We start from the raw sequence: 20,844 nt of genomic DNA, 5'->3' as shown, positions 1-20,844 counted from the left end.
GGTGCTGAGGAGGTATATAAATAGAGCAAATTGTGACCAGTTTGTTCAAGATAACGGCTCGGACGGCTACTGCCTTAGGATATGTCTGAAGTCGTAAATGTGTACAGGCAGTTCCTGGATCCACAACAATGGCAACACCACCGGATAATGCGACTGCATCATTCCGATCCTTTTGAAATATAACGTAATACCGTAGAAAGTTCGTATGTTTCAGTTTCAAGTGTGTCTATTGTACACACAGCACTTTTGGTGTATGTTTGTATAAAAGTTCTTGAATATCATCAAGGTTTTTCAGCAGTCCTCTGACGTTCGAATGAGACATTTGTGTCATTTTTAATCTGTGTGGTGCTGTGTGTACAGAAGTGTTGCCTTAGGTTACAGGCTCCTTAAGAGGCCCTGTAATGCATAGTCTTTCTTTTTTAGTGTGCTCCAAAAAGCTGCGTCACTCCTTCAGCATCTCGGGCACCGGAAGAGTGGGACTTGTATCCATCACCTCTTGTGAGGTGGCGGATGGTCCCTGCTCGACAGACACATTCACGGTGGTTTCGGGCCTCACTGTGCTTGCAGTGGCTCGGGGTACGGCAGACTGGGGAGTCTTTCAGCCCTTTTTGTCAGGTGGCGGAGCAGTACTGGCTGCTCCAGCCGGGGGCGCTTGTGGCGCGCCTGCAGTCTCACTCTGTACGACTTTTACGGGCACGGAACGATGCAGCGCGGCGCCCTGGCGCGTCACATCGGCGAAGGAGGGACTGGACTGATAAATGAAGAACCATTTTCTTAAAAGGACAGATTGAACTTCACTTTAATCTCAAGGATTTGTTTTTCTTTCTTCCAGATTGGACACGATCTCGAGTAGGCAGCATGGTCTCCTTCACAGTTCGCACAGCATGATGTTGTTGAGGTACACATATCTGATGCGTGCTCGTTGGATGCGCAAGTATACACCCTCTGCAGCTTTGTGATCCATGTCCAAAGCGCTGGCATTTGAAACATCTGCGAGGGTTTGGCACATAGGGCCTGACATGGAGCTTGCAGTAGCCAGTATCAATTGAATCAGGTAAGTCACTGGTACCAAAGGTCATGGTTATGTGTTTTGTGGGTGTTTTCTTTTTGTCTCGTCGTATAATTATTCTTTAGACCTTGACTACATTCTGGTCTTGCCAGCCTTCCAATAATTCACTTTCGGACAGTCCAAGCAAGACGTCATCAGAGACCACACCGCGCACTGTGTTCATTGACCTGTGTAGGCCCACTGAAACTGGGACATCCCCAAACGCTACCAGTTTAGGTAAATTGTCATATTGGAGCTTGTCGCGAACTTCCAAAAGGAGGTCGCTACTTCCCTACTTGGTTACACAATATCCTGGGCCGATTGCTTCGGCGAGGGTTTTCGAGACAAGAGAAAAGGTGAGATTTCTCGGACTGTTTTGTTCTCTTTCTGGCTATGCATGACATGAAACTTGGGGAAATACTGCTTTGGTTTGGAAAAAAAGGAACGGTTCATAGGTGCACCACCATTTCGGGCAACAATCAGGGAAAGAGGGGAAAAAGTTGGCCATACAGATTGTGTACAGTTCAGCGGCGATGGTGGCCACCCACAGCAGAGCCCAACAAGGGGACGCTACAAGGTTGAATAGTGAGCACTTTGAAACGCCAGCCATGCATTGTCGCTATAACCAAATATAACTACCCAAGGTTAGGTAACTACACAGGGTTAAGCATCGCCGCCAGGAAATTTGAAAGTAAACGGAAAAAAGAAGATGACAGGACAGATAAAAAGTGAGAGATAAAGACGAAGATGTAAGGAGAGAGATATAGGAAAAGGTGACTGTCGATTTCCCCTGAGTAGGTCAGCCCAAGGGTGCCGTCTACGTGGAGCTGGGGCCAAAGGGGTGCGTTGCCTCTGCCGGGGGGGGCATGAAGGTCCAAGTACCTAGCGTCAGCTCAACCCCCAGAATTTCCTTTTTCCCGAACATGGTTTAGCCACGCACGGCTAGGCATGGGAGGGAGTCAAAACCTCCTTGTTAGCTCGGGTTCGTGAAGTCGCTACACACCAAATGCCTGCTTATGCAGACGCCCCTGCGGGGACTAGCAGCTGTATGTTTCTCAAGTTATTTGCGTCATGAACCAACTGCTTTGTTTCATCTTTATGTTAAATAAATGTTTTATCTTTATGAACACTGCCTTCACTGTTTAATTCAGTCTACATTCGAGGTAAGTTGTCCCCCGCCCCCGCCCTTGGCTTTGGACATGGGGGTCGGTTTAGAATCGGAGTCGGCCTAGATTCGAGTAAATACGGCAATAGTTGCCTACGACCACAATGGCCATGCTGCACAAGTGTGCGTCAGCCTAGACACACACTTGTGCTTGTCTTGATGCTGTGCTGTTTCGTGTACTTTATGCCAAGGTTCATCATCACCATATATGATCCCTTAAGGGCCCTTGATGGGGCATTAAATAGGAGTAGGGGGGGGGGGAGTAGCAAAATACATGCAAGGTCACATTTACAAAGAAAAAGAGGCATGTTAGCTCTGTGCACTGCAACAACCGAAAATAAAAACAAGAAAGACACATGCTAAGTGTCCCTGCATGTGTTGACAAAGTATTTGCGTTGTGGTTTCACAAGCACACAACAAAGGAAAAATAATAAATATCATAGCAAATTTACAAAATGATTTCTGGACTGGTTTAGAAAGAAAAGTGGTTTCATTACACATTGTTACAGAGGTGAGAACAATGAAATAATGTAACTTTTAGGCACATTACCATAAAATAATGAAAATGAGGAGGTACAGGACAGAATTGTTATACCATAGTAAAAAAAAAAAAAAAAGAGCAGCTCGTAGCAAGCTTCCAGCTTCTTGGTGAAGTAAAGCAGTCTGCTGTTTCACTTAGTCAGTTAAGCTGATACTGCCTGAATTTCGAACTATCACGTTGATGAACAATTAATGTCTATGGCCAAGGGTAAGAAGGACTTATTGAATGCGGTTGTAGAGTCAGTTATACGCTGCACACTCATGGAATTAGGAATGTTTGCACAGGTGGTATTAAAATAGAAGTTCAAATTTCAGTATGATTATGATACAGTTTATAAAACAGTGCTAGACGCAGCGTTTTTCTTCGTTGGGCTAAGTAGTCAAGGCCGAGGGATGATTTGATAGCACTAACACTGATAGCACAACTATAGCACGACTATATTCAGAATCGATGAAATGGGCAGCCCTATTATGGATGCTTTCTAATAATTCAATCAAGATTTTTTTATGTAAGCTCCGTATAGTGCAGGCATATTTGAGTTTAGGTCTGACATATACTTCATAAGCAAGTTTTCTTATGGAACTCAAGAATAAAACAAGGAAGCATTTAATGAAGCTTAGTGTTTTCGATGTCTTTGCGACTACTTTCGTGATGTGTTCAGACTAGTTGAGCTTGTCAGTGATGAGCACACCTAGAAAACAGTAGGAATTCACGCATGAAACAGTCAAAGAGCTTAAAGAGTATGAATAATCTAGGGTGGACCCTAGGTTATTTGACCGAGTATTTGCCTTTGCATAGTCTTTCGTATTGCGCGGTTCTCTTAACAACACAGGTTTAAAGCTCACCTCAGCTAGTGGGCCGCAGTAGCAAGACTTGCAAGGGCCACGACACTGCTGGAGAGGGGGACAGATGGAAGGACTTACTATTTCTACATGAGAATTGGCAAGAGAATTCAAGGATATTAATCTCCAATATGACTAAAATTTCTGAAGTGTGGAGTTCCACAGTTATGTTTCAGCACATGGCTGGTGTATAGAGTGCCTCACACAAAAAATGCTTCAGACCAGTCTTGGACCAGAGTAGTTTGTCCGAACAAAGCGGAAGGGAGGAGAAATTTACGATGGACGCCAGGTAGAGTCCCTTCCCATGGGCTACAACAAAAACACCTCTGGAGCCAAAAAGAGAAGCCAGTTGGCCTCCTTGCCTACCAAGTTCTTTTCTGGCACGTTCAGCAGTCCATTGAAGGCTTATGAACAGTCTATGAAGAAAGGCATGCACGGGCGAGGCTGCTGGCGAAAGGCACGCTTCATGAGCTTTATAAAGTGTATTAGTATGGACTCCTATGCTTTCCCTGGCCTAATTTTTTCCATTCAAGCCATTTGATTGTGTCTAACAATAAACAAGGCCAAAATCCTCTCATTCATTCACAGTAAGAGCCTCATCATAGCAGACTTAGTGCCCTAAATTAGCATACGAGCATCAGCTGCTATCTCATGCAACGATCATGTGCTGTGTGATGCCCTCTGGCGAAAAAAAGTGTTCCGCATTTGTTGCCTGGGCTATGAGTAGTGCTGGCTAACTCCCAAAGGATACTTGCATCGAAATAGCCAACAGAGAATATGGTAGCTTAATTGGTAGAGCATCGGATGCATAACTCAAAGATCCCATCAATGAAATGTGTGATTTGTCATCCACTGCAATTTATGTCACATTACAGTTTGTGGGGGTGCTATCACACCCCGTGAAGTTGTTTCCACCTCGTGGTGCACACGTGTCTCGTGGACAGGCCCCATTTAAGGTTAACAACCATTGAGCAATAGACAGCACCATCATCATCATTATGGTTAGTGCGGTAGCACGAAAAGTGATGCCCGAAAGAGAGACTGGATGGCTGACACATAAAACATGAACAAGTCTCTTCAGTAGTGGGGCGACGAGCAGGGTGCAGGTCTCCTGCGGTGGGGTCTGCAGGAGACGACAATGTGGGGTCGTCTTCCGTTGGTCATGGTGAATCGAGTATTGGTGACGTTGCCTTCACGTTACCTTGTGTTTGTTATGTTGATTGAGTGTATTCAGGAATATTACATAAGTTTCCTTTAGCCTGTCACTAGTGACTTGTTTGATTCAACTAGCGATATCGTAAAAAGTAGTTGAATAAATGTACACAATGTTTTGGTTTCGTTCCACCACATCTGCTGTGTCTTTGTGTTCCTCGTTTTGAGATTCGCACAAGTTAACCACAATTAACCTTTATGCTTTCCCTGGCCAGTCTGTTTGCTCTATTTGGTCAAAGGCTCTTAGTGCTATAATCTTGTCGTTGGTTGCCCTTAAGGGACACTTTTTGAGCATGGTCAACACTTTTTGAGCATGGTCAGAAAACGCTGCCAATCAGTAGCACAGGCTCCCAACAACACGCGAGCATAATATTATAGCGCAGCACGCGGCCTGGAATTTACAACAAATTATCAGTCAGCTAAAAATTGCTTTCTTTTTTTTTTTCGACAAACGACGGAATACGCTCAAAAATCACTCGTAGAAAGCCCATCTATTAGCAATTGGCTGATTTGAACATGGCGCACTCGGTCGTTACAGAGATGGCAGCGGGAAGTCGCGACTTGTCTTCGTGTGTGCGCGTGATCACCCTAAAAAAGCCGCGCATTTGAAGAAAAAAATTAAAAAGTGCTCAAGGTTATGAGGCATAAGTGACGTATTTTCTTTGCCCCTGCCATCCCTCCCTGCTTAGCTTCCTGTGCTTTCGTTGGGACGAGAGAAGAAAGAATGCAATTCCAGCATGCGACAAATCTTTGCAACACCACTCGCACTGAATGGATTCTTAAAATTTTTGTCGCATTGAATTCGTGAGGCAATAAGCTCTTCCAGTGAATTCATTCTATGGTTACTTGAAAAAGTGTTTCAGGGCCCCTTCAAGAGAAGTTTTAAGGTTTGTTTATATGCTTGTATGATCATTACATCTTTTTTTTTTTTACTTTTCCTGCACTCTTGGCTACACTTTTTCAAGTGGCCATGAAATGAATTCAGTAAAGAAGCTTACTGGCTCACGAACTGACTGCCTTGAAAACTTTCATAATCTGCCCAGTATGAGCTAAGTAACAAATATTTGTTGTAAGCTGCCATTACTTTCTCTCTTGGAATGGAACAAGAGAAGAAGGTGCAACACGCTTGCCTTGTGACTTTGAGCACTTTCTCTTTTTTTATTCCTTCGAATGCGCGGCTTTTAAGTGTGATCACGCACACCATGCTCAAATCAGCCAATTGCATGATACTGGCTTGTGACTAAACCGATTTTTGAGTCTGTAGTGTCATTTGTCGAGAAAAGTTAAAGTGGTTTTTAGCTAGCTTTGAGAATTTTTGTCAATTCCAGGCCACGTGATGCCCTATAATATTGACGCAAGGTACGCTGGCAACTATAGTAGCCAGCCTCTGAGGAGGACAACGAAGTAGTTCTGTGTGCGCGTGCTCTGGTGTTCGCGTTTCTGGCCCTTGGGTTACGAAAGTAAACGCCCTAATTTGTACCTGTGTACCCGTGTCTTTGTGACATTTTCTGGTGGAGGTGCTGGGTACGGTAGATGATACGGTCCCCCGAGAGCACCCCTGACGCAAGCCCATCGAGTAGCTCAGCCGAGCTTACCCCTGTGCACGTACGTTCCAGCTGTCGTCTCCAGGGACTCGAGCCACAGCACGGTTTGCTGCCTGAACGTCAGAGGACTATGAATCAAACATCGCCTAACGTCACCGCGCCAGCACCAGCGCACCTGGTTATCAACCAGCCCAAGACACCGAAGACATCTCACGGAGCTGCTTTTGAAGATGTTGACAACTGGCTCGAGCATTTCGACCGGGCCACCGTCATCAACGATTGGACCCCGGAGCGTAAGCTACGCTATGTGTACTGCTTCCTGGAGGACTCTGCGAAAACATAGGTTTGAGAACCATAAAGCAGCGCTTACGTCATGGGATGAGTTTCACCGGCAGTTCCTCAAGGCATTTGCCCGAGAGGACAGGAAAGAGACAGCGGAGCGTGCTATAGAGGCAAGGGTTCAAGGCCCTAACGAAAGGGTGACGACTTACGTAGAGGATATGGATCGGCTTTTCAGGCGTGCGGAGCCCTCTATGTCCAAATCCAAGAATGTTCGCCACCTAATGCGTGGTGTTAAAGAAGAGATTTTTGCCGGCCTGATTCGAAACCCGCCTGCGACACTTGCGGAGTTCCATGAGGAAGCCACTGCCATGGAGAGGGCCCTTCAACAGCGTGCCAGGCAGTATAACCGGGGTGTACATCCAAGTGAGGTCACTTCTGTCACTCTCGGCAATGACATTGCGAGAGCTCATCAGAGCTCTCATTAAGGAAGAGCTACAAAAGATGCAGGTGACTGCTTCACCTGTAGAGCAGTTCTCCATTGCGGAGATGGTACGCGCCAAGCTACGGCAAGCCGTTCACGCTCCCCAACCGTCCGAGGCACCACAACAGAGGCACTGCGTCGAGATGAGCTACGCGGAAGCAGTGCGACGTCCTCCATCGTGCAGTTCCACCAGCGTATTTTACCCCAATGAGCGACACGCTCAGCAAATGGAGGTAGGCTTCCGTCCTCGCAGCTCACGGTTGATTGCCGAAGCAAGACCAAGAAAGAGTGACATCTGGCGTACACCTGACCACAGGCCCCTTTGTTTCCACTGCGGGGAAGGCGGACACGTCTACCGAACATGTCCATACCGTTGTGTGGGTCTCCGTAGATTTTTGCCTAATGCCCCTCGTCCATGACCTGGCGAGCGACCGCAGGAAATAGAGAGTTTCATCTCGAATCGTCGCAGTATCGAACATGGGTCGCAAGAGCCTCACTCGTCGTCGCCTGCTCGCTACAGGTCACCGAGCCCAGCCTATTCACGGGGCGCTCCGACACGCCGTTCACCCAGTCCTGCAGGTCGGGAAAACCGAGTTCAGCGATCTCCGGAGGTGAGGCCGCCGACGCTGACTCTACGGAAGATCCTCCACTACGACGACAGCGACGGCAGCAAAAAGATGTACAGGCGCAGTCAAACGTGGTACGAAGAGTGGCAACATCAAACATTGCGGTAACTTGGACGACGAAGAAGTAATGGTGCTAATTGACACTGGAGGACACACTTCCGTTATGAGCATGGGTCTTGCCTGCAGGCTGAAGAAGGTTTCTACCCAGTGGGCTGGGTCGCACATACGTACGGCAGGAGGCCCATCTTCTCACTCCGGTGAGGCGGTGCACAGCGCGAGTCAGTATTCACGGATTTATGTATCTCGGAGATTTTGTAATATTGCCGAGTTGCTCAAGGGACCTAATTCTCGGACTGGACTTTCTGCGTGATAGTGGAGCCGTGATTGATTTGCAAGAGTTGCAGGTGACGTTTTCTACGGCACACGCTTTAGCGCGCAACCCTCACGACTGTTACGTCAATGATTTGAGAATTGTTGACGATGACGTCACGTTATCACCGAAGAGTAGCGCGTTCACCTTGGCAGCCTGCGATGTTTTTGATGAATTCAACGACTATGAAGGTATTGCAGAGGCAAATATCCCGCTGCTGCTCAAATGAAACATATGCATAGCCCGATGCCTTGTTCGGTTAGAGAATAAACGCTCTCAAGTTCTGCTGACCAACTTCAGCAATGAGTTTCAGCACGTCCCTAGAGGGACTACTGTCGCTTTCCTCAGTGAAATCGCCGACTTTTTCGATATTGGCACATTGGATACGACTTCACCGCATGCAAAAGCTTGTGTTGACCTGGGAAGCCACATTCACGTTAATCCAGACCTGCCAGATTCACGAAAAGAGCGGCTACTAAACCTTGTGAGGGAATTCTCGGACTGCTTCTCCACAGCATCGAAAGTTCAGCGTACCACCATTACAAAACACCGCATTATTACCAAGGAGTCGGCGCGGCCTCTTCGCCAACATCCATACCCTGTGTCCCCGAAGGAAAGAGAGGTGATTAAGCGTCAAGTTCAAGAAACGCTGAATGATGACGTCATTGAACCCTCGACAAGTCTGTGGGCGTCACCTGTTGTCTTAGTAAAGAAAAAAGACAACAGACTACGCTTCTGCGTTCATTATCGACGGCTTAACAAAGTCACAAAACGCGACGTTTACCCCCTGCCACGGATTGATGACGCCTTAGATCGTCTACGCCACGCCCAGTTCTTTACATCATTAGATCTCAAGTCAGGGTACTGGCAAATTGAAGTTGACGAGGGCGACCGTGAGAAAACCGCATTCGTGACGCCTGACAGGCTCTACGAATTTAAAGTGCTGCCTTTTGGTCTCTGTTCCGCTCTTGCCACGTTTCAACGCATGATGGACACTGTACTAGCTAGACTAAAGTGGCAGACGTGTCTTGTATACTTGGATGATGTCGTTGTGTTTTCAAGCACGTTTGACGAGCATCTTTCAAGGCTAAAAAATGTCTTCACTGCAATAAGGAGAGCGAATCTTACTATCAAGCCCGAAAAGTGCTACTTCGGTTATCAGGAACTCAAGTTTCTCGGCCACGTGGTGAGCCCGGGGGGTGTTCGACTAGATTCGGAGAAGTTGGCTGCCGTGGCCGATTTCCCTCGTCCTAGAGACAAAAAGGCTGTTCAGCGATTCCTCAAACTCTGTGTGTACTACGGCTGTTTTGTCGAAAAATTTTAGAAAATTGCAGAACCTCTTACAAGACTGACACGGCCAGATGTACCTTTCGTATGGACGGAAGAACAACAACAAGCCTTCATAGAGCTGCGCAATCGACTGCAGACAGCTCCAGTGCTGGCACATTTCGACGACACTGCCGACACCGAGATCCACACAGACGCCAGCAACGTAAGAATCGGAGCCATTTTAGTTCAATGGCAGAACGGCGCAGAGCGTGTGATCGCTTACGCGAGCCGCAGTCTCACAAAAGCAGAGACCGAAAAAGAGTGCCTAGCAGTCGTTTGGGCCATTAGCAAGTTTCGACCCTACCTGTACGGCCGGCCATTTCGAGCGGTCGTATTGCCTGCGGAACAATGTTCTCTACAAGAGAAATCTTGAGAGCAGCCAAAAAAACTTTCCTCCTCGCCGTTCCAACGGCACTGCGTGAGGAAGTTTTGCAGGAGTGCCACGACGATCCTTCGGCCGGTCACTTAGGCTTTGCTAGGACATTAGCGTGCGTCCGACAGAAGTACTACTGGCCACAGCTGTATTCGTCTGTTCAGCGCTATGTCCGCACCTGCCGTGACTGTCAGAGACATAAAGTTCCACCCGCAAAGCCCGCCGGTTTCCTCCAACCTTTAGATCCACCTCGAGCATCATTTCAGCAAGTGGGAATGGATCTTCTTGGTCCCTTCCCTACTTCATCCTCAGAAAATAAGTGGATAATCATCGCAACCGACTATCTGACTCGCTATGCAGAAACCAAAGCTGTGCCTAAGGGAACTGCAGTTGAAGTCGCCAGATTCTTTGAAGTCGCCAGATTCCACGACATTGTTTTGCGTCATGGTGCACCAGCTGTTCTCATAACCGATCGCGGAGCAGCATTTGCGGCAGAGTTATTGCAACAAGTGACCAAGCTGACGCACACCAACCACCGGAAAACAACAGCTTATCATCCCCAAATGAACGGCTTGATGGAGAGGTTAAATAAAACACTGGCCGACATGCTATCTCTGTATGTTGACGTAGAGCACAAAACGTGGGATGAAATTTTGCCGTACTTACAACACCGCTGTGCAAGAGACCACAGACCTAACACCATTCGAGCTTGTTTATGGCCGTCGCGTCACAACATCGTTAGACGCTATGCTCCCCGTGGACCAGGACAACAACGGAAATGACACCGTTGACGACTTCGTCGAGAAAGCCGAGGGAGCCCGCCAGCTTGCACGAAACAGCATTCACACGCAGCAAGATATCGAGGCTCGCCGTTACAACCAAGGCCGAAGGAACGTCCACTATCAACCAGGTGACAATGTATTGATGTGGACACCAGTTCGACATCGTGGGCTTTCGGAGAAGCTATTGCGACGCTACTTTGGCCCTTACGAAGTTGTGCGCTGCCTCAGTGACATGAATTACGAGGTAGTTCCCCAAAGCTCTGACACCAGTTTAAACCGAAGACACGCCCAGAAGTAGTCCATGTAGTACGGATCAAACCGTACCACGCCCGCGAGTTATGAACACTTCGAACTTTTTCCTTATTATCCACAACAGAGTGGGCTTTTTTTTTTTTCGTTGACGTGATTTTTTTTTTTTTCATGGCCACCTCTAGCATCTCAGTCAATCAACCGGGACGATCGCTCTTCAAAAGGGGGAATTGACGCAAGGTACGCTGGCAACTATAGTAATCAGCCTCTGAGGAGGACAACGAAGTAGTTCTGTGTGTGCGTGCTCTGGTGTTCGCGTTTCTGGCCCTTGGGTTACGAAAGTAAATGCTTTATTTTGTACCTGCGTACCTGTGTCTTTATGATAATATTAGGCTCGCGTTTTCTCAGGAACCTCGACTACCAAACGGCACCGTTTTCTGACCATGCTCAAAAAGTGTTGCAGGGCCTCTTTAAAGTTCAGATATGGTACTACTATTCAGCTAAAAAGAAGGCCTGCACAAGACCAGTTAGGTTGGCTTCTTTCATGCCATAGAGGCAGTTAGCTATTCTCGATAGGGCTCTCATTGGACACTGTTTTCTAGTATTTCTATACTTACTTAACTGAACAATACTACTGAAGTTTTCATATTTGGGGGGATTTATAGAGCAGTGAAATTTTCATTTTTGGAGCACTTTGTAGCAGTGAAAATTTCCATTTTAGAGCACATTAAAGCAGATAATTTTGTTTCTGGGAGTACCCTGAAGTAGCTACGATAATGTCAGTCCTAGAGAACACTGGAGAAGCAAGTTGCATTAATTTTCACGGGCCAGAATATTTATAATGGGCCTCTTGTGAGGAGCTTCGATTCATTGGTAATCTCAGGAGCACTCCCTTTTTCACTCGATAATACAAAAATAAGGAGGTCATACCGTTGAGCATTCTGGAACAACCTGTAATGCAATTATTTTTGACACTAGCAAATAAACAGAATATTGGATTAACAAAAGTATACTCTATGTATACATCTAATTTCACAATCTGGAGTACTTTATCAGTAGACATGGTGGAGCAACTAATACCTCAATCGCCCACTGGGTCTAACGCATTCCCCCCAAGACGACTTCAAGGCCAAAGCCAGCGTCTGGTTTTTGCCATCACCATCAAACTTTGCATAACGTCCAAATCCATAACATCCTCCAACACATCGTATACGTGCTTTACATGTGGGTAAAAGCACACGAGTGGGGGCACTAGATAACACTACACAGCGTGCTAGGCGGGTCGTGGATTGCTGCATGAAAGAATGTAAGGGGGCAAGTGGGGGGCAGCAATATCACAAATTGACTCTAAGGGCACACTTGCGATCGCCAGTGCATGCGCTATCTTGGCAGGCATCACAGTAGGCACCCTTGTATGTGCTCAGCGAGAAGGGACTGTGCTAAAAATGTTGCTTGCCTTGGAGAGGCCTTTAAACCAGCCGCAGTTTGAGCTACACGTGATCGGATCCAAAGGGCTACCTGCAAGCCTTACTTCATAAAAGAATATCATTTGTTGGTATCGCATTCGTTGCTTCAAGCTTAGGAGGAACTAAAAAACTAAACTGTTCTACCAGGTAAGGCTAGCAGCTCTTTTAACCCAATCTTGAGTAACTAAGCAGTGCCGAGGTCAAGAGGGCAGAAAAGGGCACAAGAAACGAGCTCTCGTGACATTTAATTGGCAGACTCACCAGTTCAATGTCACAAATTTATCTCGGAAGCGCTTGCAAAGGATGGAACTAAGAGAGACACAGGAGACGGGTGTGGCGAACTAACACACTTTATCACCCAAAAGATAATAAAAGGCAAAAAATCAAAAGCGAAAACAAACACTCGCAAGTACACAAAATTACTCCAGTAACAGCCTGTACATAATCAAACCAAACTAGCTGTAGCCCAGTTTAAATCCATTCAAAACCCTAGCCCCTACTTCTAAGCGAATATGGCATCTCAATAATGGAACATGCTTACAGTTTGTCGCATTGCCACGTTGCCCTTTGCTGTGTCGATGCTTAGTCGAGTCCTATGTAAACATTCTCTGCGAGTTCCTACCACTGAGGTCTTTTTCGCTGACCGAGCCAGTTGCCCTCGTCTCCAGTGTCCCGATCCTTATCTTCAGCTTTGCTGGGCTACGCTTAGCTCGTCATAGACTCCGTTGCTGACCGGCCCACTCTGCTGACTTGTGTGGGCTTTTCCCATCCTAGCGCTAAGTGGGATAGCTGCAAGTCTACCAGGAACTGCTGGGCAAGGATTCGGCAAGTCCGGGCAGCCTCACTCCGGAGCACTTCCGAGGTCGACGGCCAATTCCCGGGCTTCTCACTCCGACATCCTTCAAAACCGGGTAGCTATGCATCTCCCGTTGCTGTAGTAAAGCTGGTTTCGGACGTCTTCAAAGCTTTGAGCCCCAATGCACAGTGACAGCTCACACTTCTGGATTTTCTATTACGGCTCGGGTTGCGTGCCACGAGACTTTGTCCGGCCAATCTAGTACAAGAACGTGGTGCGTCTACGCAACAATGAGAGTCTTGCGGACACGTTCCAGCGCCTGGCACAAGCCTCATGCCCTCTTACTCATGACAAACAGAACACTGGTTGGAGTGGTTTTCATGCTGTCGGATCACTAAATCCGAAGTAAACGTTGAGAGCACAGCAAGTTTACGAGCAGTCTCTTGATGCCTCAAGACAGCATATACAAGCAACTAGGGATTTTGGGCTACACAGCCTCCTCCCCCCACCCACCTACAGAGTAAAGCAATGAATGCGATACTGTGATTATTTTTTAGCCTAGAAAGCTAAGGGTGTGTGTGTGTGTGTGTGTGTGTGTGTGTGTGTGTGTGTGTGTGTGTGTGTGTGTGTGTGTAGCATGGTGCAGTTGATTCACAGTGAGCCTTATGACAGCAGGGCCATCAGCAATGGGCCTGCTTCTGACAGCTGTACGTAACAAAACTGAATTTTCAAAAAAAGCAAGCGAGAAATTCAAATTGGCCCACTCAATACAGGAATCTAAGAGGCAAGCCTTTTATGGAGTGTTTACAGCAAGAGTGATTACAAACCTGGATTTGCTGGTGGAAGGAATTACGAAAAAGCTCTTCAGGATGAAGATCAGTAGATAAAGTATATTTGAAAAAAGTGCCAACGCATTCCTACCATTAACACAATCTTGTACGGACACAAAGCACGAAAATTCAATAATTTTCGTTATAGAGAGTTTCAGTTTAGCACACGCAAGGCGGTACGTGCGCAACCGTTAGCGTGCTACGTACGTTACAGCTGAGGCTGCTTCCAGCAGTATTAGTTTAGCATACGCGACAACGGACACATGAAGTGTGCTTAAACATCAACACCCTCTTGGAGTGCTACTTGGCACCACCTAGTGACTAAGCAATAAACTAGAATAGTCAACTATAGTTGACATGAGTCAAGACATGAGACATGCCAAGATTTCTCGAGCAGGGCCGTCCGTCTGCCGACATTCCGGGCGTTGAAAGGCATTCTTGTCAGTTCCTGTATTTTCACAGCGATAACATTCCATTTCACGGGGTCTGGGAACGGAATTTAAGCTCCTCACGTAAGCAAGGAGCTCTAAATCGAGGGCAATCGGAAAATGCACGCAGGATTTACTCACAGCCATGACCGCACAGCTGCTTGTGCTGCTGTTGGTCATGACCATCTTGGTTTTCATGCTCTCATCAGGGGAAGATCTCGCGTGAGCCACTGCTAAGGTACCCGATGACTGTATCATGTGCAACTTAAAAGCCGAGATCTAGTGTATGCATTCCTAGTGTGCGCAAACACATGCATCTCTCTTGCGTACAGCGCATGCGCAGCCGTGCTCTCTCTGGAGCGATACGTGCGCTAAGTCGTTGCGCGCGCTAAACTAAAACTCTCTTACATCTGTTTCTATGCCACTCCCAGATTTCATTCCACAATGTTCAGAAATAGAAGTGACAGACATTCTGGAAGCATGTGCGTTATCAGTGAAAAATGCATCCGTGCAACTCCAGAGACGAACTATCAGCAGCATTTGTGGAACAGGCAACATCCACTGACGTATTGCCGCCAAACATATACACTATCGATTGACCTTCATGGGTCTCTATGGCAGCGCGTGTGCACAACAGATCACAGCATCGCAGATAATGTGAGACACATGCGTGACTGCTGCAGCAGAATAATTCATGGTACATGATTATGACATTGATGGCCCCGAGAACAACTCAAATATGTTTTGATGAGCCAGCGTGGCAACTGCCAGTAATGAGATGCTTCCAAACTCGGGATTTCGGTGAAGTTTGGTATTAATATTATCAGGATGATGCAGTAAATTAAATTACACTTTGTCGCAGCAGTGGAATCGCTGACAATTGTACCTGTTTGATCGTATCCGTAGCCTTAGGACTTCTATGCTATCTCGGCTGCCATCCACCAGTCTCATGACGGTCCGCACAATAAAGGGCACAAAAACAAGAAAATAAACGACAGCAGGACTGTTCACTTTTTGTGCCCTTTTTATGCTTACCGTCATAAGTATGTTCCAAAGAAGGAAGCAGACAAATGGAGATGAGTATGTTTGCCACATTGCCATCTACCAGATGCGTTATGTTCAGTTCGTACTTCTAAAAGCCCCAGAGGTCCGATTTCTGAGGTGAACATTTCAGTCTGCCGACATAATTTTCTGCTTTGATACTTAACATTTTTAGAGCATGGCTCACTCAAGTATTTATTCTAGTTGACCATCAGTGCCTCCTTTGTTTATAAATATGGTTAAAATACAGCCTGAAATCACACAAGGACTAGTGTTTTAGCTCTTTACTTACCACTGTCATGCAAATATATGAAATCATTTCTTATTTTCTCCCCTATATAATGGCCCTTGTCTCTATATATAATGACCCTTGTCTCCTCTATATAATGCTAGGGCAGTTTCTAAGGGTACTGTCATGCATAATTGTTACCCATAACATAGAGTGCCACCCTTTATCATGGTCAAATTATTAAATGACAATTGTGAAAAGGTGGGAAGATTAGCATAGCGACATATAAAGATTACATAAAGATATGAACTAACAAAATAAAGAGACATAACAGGTGATAACACTACCCCTTTGGGTGCTCTTGCCCTACCTGTACGACAAATGTTTTCTGTCCTGCAGTGTCTCTGCTGAACGGGTACGTTCTCCAACCTCCCCTTGAAGTTTCGTGTTGTAAGAACAAAGCATGCTCACTAGGATGTGCTGCCACCTTCTAGGACTTACAGAAAGTGTTGGATATAATTGTACGACCTTCTTGTGAAGAAAACCGTACTAGTTTCTAGGGTCAACACATTGCACAGTTTTTTTTGACGCCAATGGGCAACACTCTTTCATGGTTTTGGTTTCGCCACGCGAATCCAACGAAGGTGTGCGAAACTTGATTTTTATCTTCATCAAATTTTTCTTGCAGGGGCATTGGAAGTTGATATCCGTCTTTATTGACACTCTTCTTAATTACAGAGGTAACTCCGCCTAAGGCATGCGGAGAAGATGCCACCTACGTGCAGACTGCGATAGGACACAACCCTGTGTTTCAAGGAGTTCTACTCACACCAAAATACTGTTCCTCCATTTTTTAACACTTTTGTTTTCTGGCTTCACACACTCAAAAACTGTAATGAAGTTTTTTTTTTTTAATCAATGCTCGAAGGGTCAAAGATTTGTTCAAAAGCACACATATATGTACCAGCCCTTGTCATCATATCCCAGCAATCTCACAGAAACTTCTCACAAATACTTCCATAATGTCACTGGAATACGACAAGTGAATAAAGCACATGTTGTTTCGAAGTAACATTAGTTTAAAGCCAGGCCCTGTTCAGGCTCTGCTTTCCTTAGATCCAAATGTTGTGGGCGCTATTGACTGTCACAATTCAAGCTAATTGCTTACATTTGGAAAATGGCTGGTTTAAATAAATGTCTGAGAAACTTGTTGAACTTTCTTTCAATAATTCATGGAGTTTAACGTCCCAAAACCACGATATGATAATGAGAGATGCCTGACCACCCGGAGTTCTTTGACGTGTACTTAAATTGAAGTGCACCAGCCGCGAACATTTTTATCTCCATCGAAAATGCGGCCGCTGCAGCTGGGGTTTGATTCCGCGATCTGCAGTCGAGAACCACAAAACCACTGCAGTGGGTTAATCTTGCCAATTGCAGGGGGTGCACTTGACTGACCCCCCTCCAAGCCACACGAGCGCTTACCCACTCAACCTTCTGCCCCAACATGGTGCAACATGTCTTCGCACTGCCCCAGGACAAATTCTTTCCGATGCCTCTGTTGCAGCTCAAAAATGGTTAAAAAGGTACTTGCCGTGTCTGTGCATCGAAGAAACATTCAGTGAAGATGGCCCGTGGCGGCAGAAGAAAGGCTGCGCAAGGGCCCTTCCTGGAGGCGAGGTCTCCATGCTTAGCACACGGCAGGAACTACCAGCATCTGCACTGGGCCAGCTCTCTCTGCCCCCTGCTGAGAGCACAAACTGCTTCCGTTTAAAACTCAGTGTGATGTTCGCGTACCATGCATATGCGGGATTCGCCTGCCTCATTTACAGGCCTCCAACTAAAGCTCGGGTCACTGGACGTCCTTTTGAGAAGAGCGGACAGTCATATAAACAGTTTGCATAAAGTAAATTTAGCTGTTGTAGGTTTCACTACAAGATTACTTCGAAAATAGCCCCATCTGTGAAAAGCAAAAATAATCTAACAGAGAACTAGAGGGAAAAACATCTTTACGCCAATTTTTTCTTAAATGAAGCCTATTTTAAGGAATTAGCAGCCTCTTTATGAGATTATAAGTCCGCTGATATTTTTATGAGCTGACCTGCGCACAACAAGTCAAGTCGATTTCATTGAACTGCTTTCAATTGAGTGGCTTATGTCTGATCACAGGTGTTCCAAGCATAATTTGGTTGATGAATGAATTACTAGGTGAAGAGTGAGACTTTTCAGCTCAATTTATGTCTGTTCAAATTCCGATGTAGACAAAAAGTGGCATAATTTCATTTGAATGCAAAAGTGGCAAAATTTCATTTGAACATAGACAACAATCACATCAATACAACAAAATTGCATTGGAATCAAGTAATTAAAACTTCTAAAGGAAGTCTGGTATGGTGTAAAGTACAATACGAAAAACTATATCAAACTATAATAGCTCCTTTACAAGTAAATTATAGATGAAATTAACTAAATCAAGAAACACCAATGAATATTCCATATGCAGCACCTACCAACCAAAAAAATATGTCTGAGGAGGTTAATTTGTTACAACCACATGACATAGACTTTCCATTCATGCTTAGTGCATTGTCACAGGATGAGTGTGAATTATTGGTTATGGAATAGACACTGTCTCTCTTCTTAGGCAACATACTTAAAAACGCATGCTCGCAATCATACCTAAAACTGTCATACCTAGAGCACAAGAATAGACAGCAGAAACCAGTATATCCCTCTCAGCAACGGTGGCCATGTTTGTGTTTGGAACTTGTTTGTGATACTATGTTGACTAGTGGCTAAGGAAGGACATTGCTTATTGAGCTTTAGATTAAACAAACCTTCTGCATAATCAGTGTGCTGTGATTTAAAAGGATTCTGATGTGTATTCTTGCATATTAAGACTTTACTGAGAGCACCATTATGTTCGACATGCTGCTTTTCGGGATACATCAAGTATAATTTTCGTTGGCTTAAAATGAATATAATCGGTTACAAATAGCACAGGTTTATCAAATCTGAGACTCGATCTTTTCATGCAAAAAAAAAAAAACACCAACCTTAGCCTAAATAGACATTTAATTACACTGTAAGACAAATTACTGGAAAGTAAGCAAATTGACGCATTACCATATTTTCTTTGATGCAATAGAACATTGAGTTCCTTGAAATAAAATTGCGCCAACATGACACATTTACCGACAGTCCGTCCGAGTTTAAGGGAATACCCTTGAGGAACTTCTCAGTGCACACATCACATTCTACGACAAATTGCTTCCTTTTGAATCACACAAATATGTTTAAATTAAACTGTGTAGTATTTCTCTAATCAAGTTAAGATGTGAAGGCAAATTACTGTTATGGACAATAATTTTAGTGACACAGGAACGAAATTTCATTAATGCATTCTGCTAAATAAAAGAACCGACGTGAATACCACAGACTGAAGTGTTGTGCACCCCTTGTGTAATACTCTATCAAGTGGCCAAACAAGAATGAGCTCCGATTTTAGCATAGCCTTTGCCTTGAGAGAACAGTTTGTTGCACTAGTCTTTTGCATTGTTTATTTGATAACCGGGAGGAGACAATGCATGCTTTGAGAAGAAGCCTTGAATTATCTGTCCAAATATATTTTGTTTGGCCCCTATATGATACACTACTGACATAAAATAAACAGCAAGAGTCCCAGGATATTTCCTTGAGGTATCAGCAATGACAGCATGACTAGTAGGGAATGAGCTTACCTACTGCTACACATCAGTACACTGGCACTGATATTGAGGAATACATTTCGAGAGTCCAAAGCTCGGCTGGCGATCAGTGTTGTTTCAAGAGAAACATGGTACACCTATTACAGCTGATGGTAAACCTGCCTCTGCAAGCAGTTACAAATTGTCACTAACTTCAGGAACAAGAACAGGTGTGCCTGCATCTACATATCTTTTGAAAGGTCGTAAATGGTACGTGATGTTTAAAGGATAATTTTGTCCACATGAAAATGTATCTGGCATTATTATTATTTACATTGAACGTTAAGCACCACTTTATGATTAATACAAAGCATCACTAAACAGTTATATTAGCATAACCTTTAATTCCTTTCTTATCCAGCGTTTCCTACACCCACTTGACAGAAAAGTAGTAGGATTTTCCATCAATCACCAATATCACCAATACCTTTTTTTCCGCTACATAACAGGGGCATTGCGCGATTTATCATGCAACAACATGCGCACATCAAGCTTTGCATAGAACTGCCTGCTCATAAAAGCGGCCGTGATGTTCAGTGTAGCTGAAACTGCAGGCTTGACAAAAATATCACAAACGAACATGAAGCCCAAGTGCCGTCTACGTTGGGTCAAGATTATTCGCGTTCATTTAGAACAGCACACACATGACTAAAAGAAATTTTATGGTAGACCTGCATAAACAGCAAGCATCGAAAATAATTAAAGCTTGAAACTAAACTCTACGAAGGTTAGTTCCCGCAGAGTATTGGCGGGCGGAGCAAAAGTAAGTTGTTATAAGCATCGAAAAGCTTGGAGACCATACCAAAAATAAAGAAGCCTCAAAACAAGAGCGTTTGCCGAATTGTTCAACTTGTGTACCGGAGAACGCAGATACACACTCAAAACGTTTTTTGTCACAACACTTCGAGTGAGCTAGCATGCTAATAAACGCTGTTCAATAACGCGAGAAACTAAACAAACGATCATTGCAGACACACTTTGCTCTTTCTGTGAACAATGCGCACGGGTACTATGTATTTAATGGAGCGATCACAAACGGCATTCATTATCTGGCAAAAAAAAAATGCGCACAAATTCCTGATTTCTCCACAAAACACTAAACACTTACTAGCATCCGCAGAACGGTCCTCCTTTAGCTGCTTCGCGCAGTTATTTACAAAGACTGCTGTCCCCGAGGAGCCACGGGCTCACGTCAGCATTATAATAAAACATAACTGTAACCACTACGTAAGCTTCATCACGAAGTAAGATGCGAAATTCAGCCTATCGGCGATCCCTGCGGAATTGCAAACAGCAGTAAGCTAGTAACCACAGAACTACCATTCATAGAGTTAATGCTACCATTGGTGGGACCAGGATCGGCCATGAGCTTTCAAGTCTTTCAGGCTGCAGCAGGTTTTTGTGGTGGCGCTACATTACAAACAGTTTCGGTTTCGGCTTTTGTGCAGCTGTTGATGCATGAAT

General features: G+C 45.1%; 1 protein-coding gene across 2 annotated transcripts in view; it reads right to left on the bottom strand.

Annotated features, from left to right (window-relative positions):
• Nucleotides 1–20,627, bottom strand: part of LOC119171626 (uncharacterized) — a 63,322-nt gene extending 42,695 nt beyond the window's left edge. Inside the window, exons 1-2 of one of the 2 annotated variants that reach the window (XM_037422408.2) lie at nucleotides 20,489–20,627; nucleotides 17,229–17,394 (exon numbers count right to left, since the gene is read on the bottom strand). In XM_037422408.2, coding sequence (XP_037278305.2) covers nucleotides 17,229–17,394; nucleotides 20,489–20,494 — 172 coding nt within the window. In that variant the 5' untranslated portion in view covers nucleotides 20,495–20,627. The remainder of the gene's footprint in view (nucleotides 1–17,228; nucleotides 17,395–20,488) is intronic. The other variant, XM_075892189.1, reaches the window with a different exon arrangement.
• Nucleotides 20,628–20,844: the final 217 nt, after the last annotated feature.

Source organism: Rhipicephalus microplus, chromosome 4, assembly GCF_043290135.1.
Source record: "Rhipicephalus microplus isolate Deutch F79 chromosome 4, USDA_Rmic, whole genome shotgun sequence".
NCBI classification, from domain to species: Eukaryota; Metazoa; Arthropoda; class Arachnida; order Ixodida; family Ixodidae; genus Rhipicephalus; species Rhipicephalus microplus.
The sequence above is the reverse complement of the archived record's forward strand: the minus strand, read 5'-3'. Positions and strand labels throughout refer to the sequence as shown.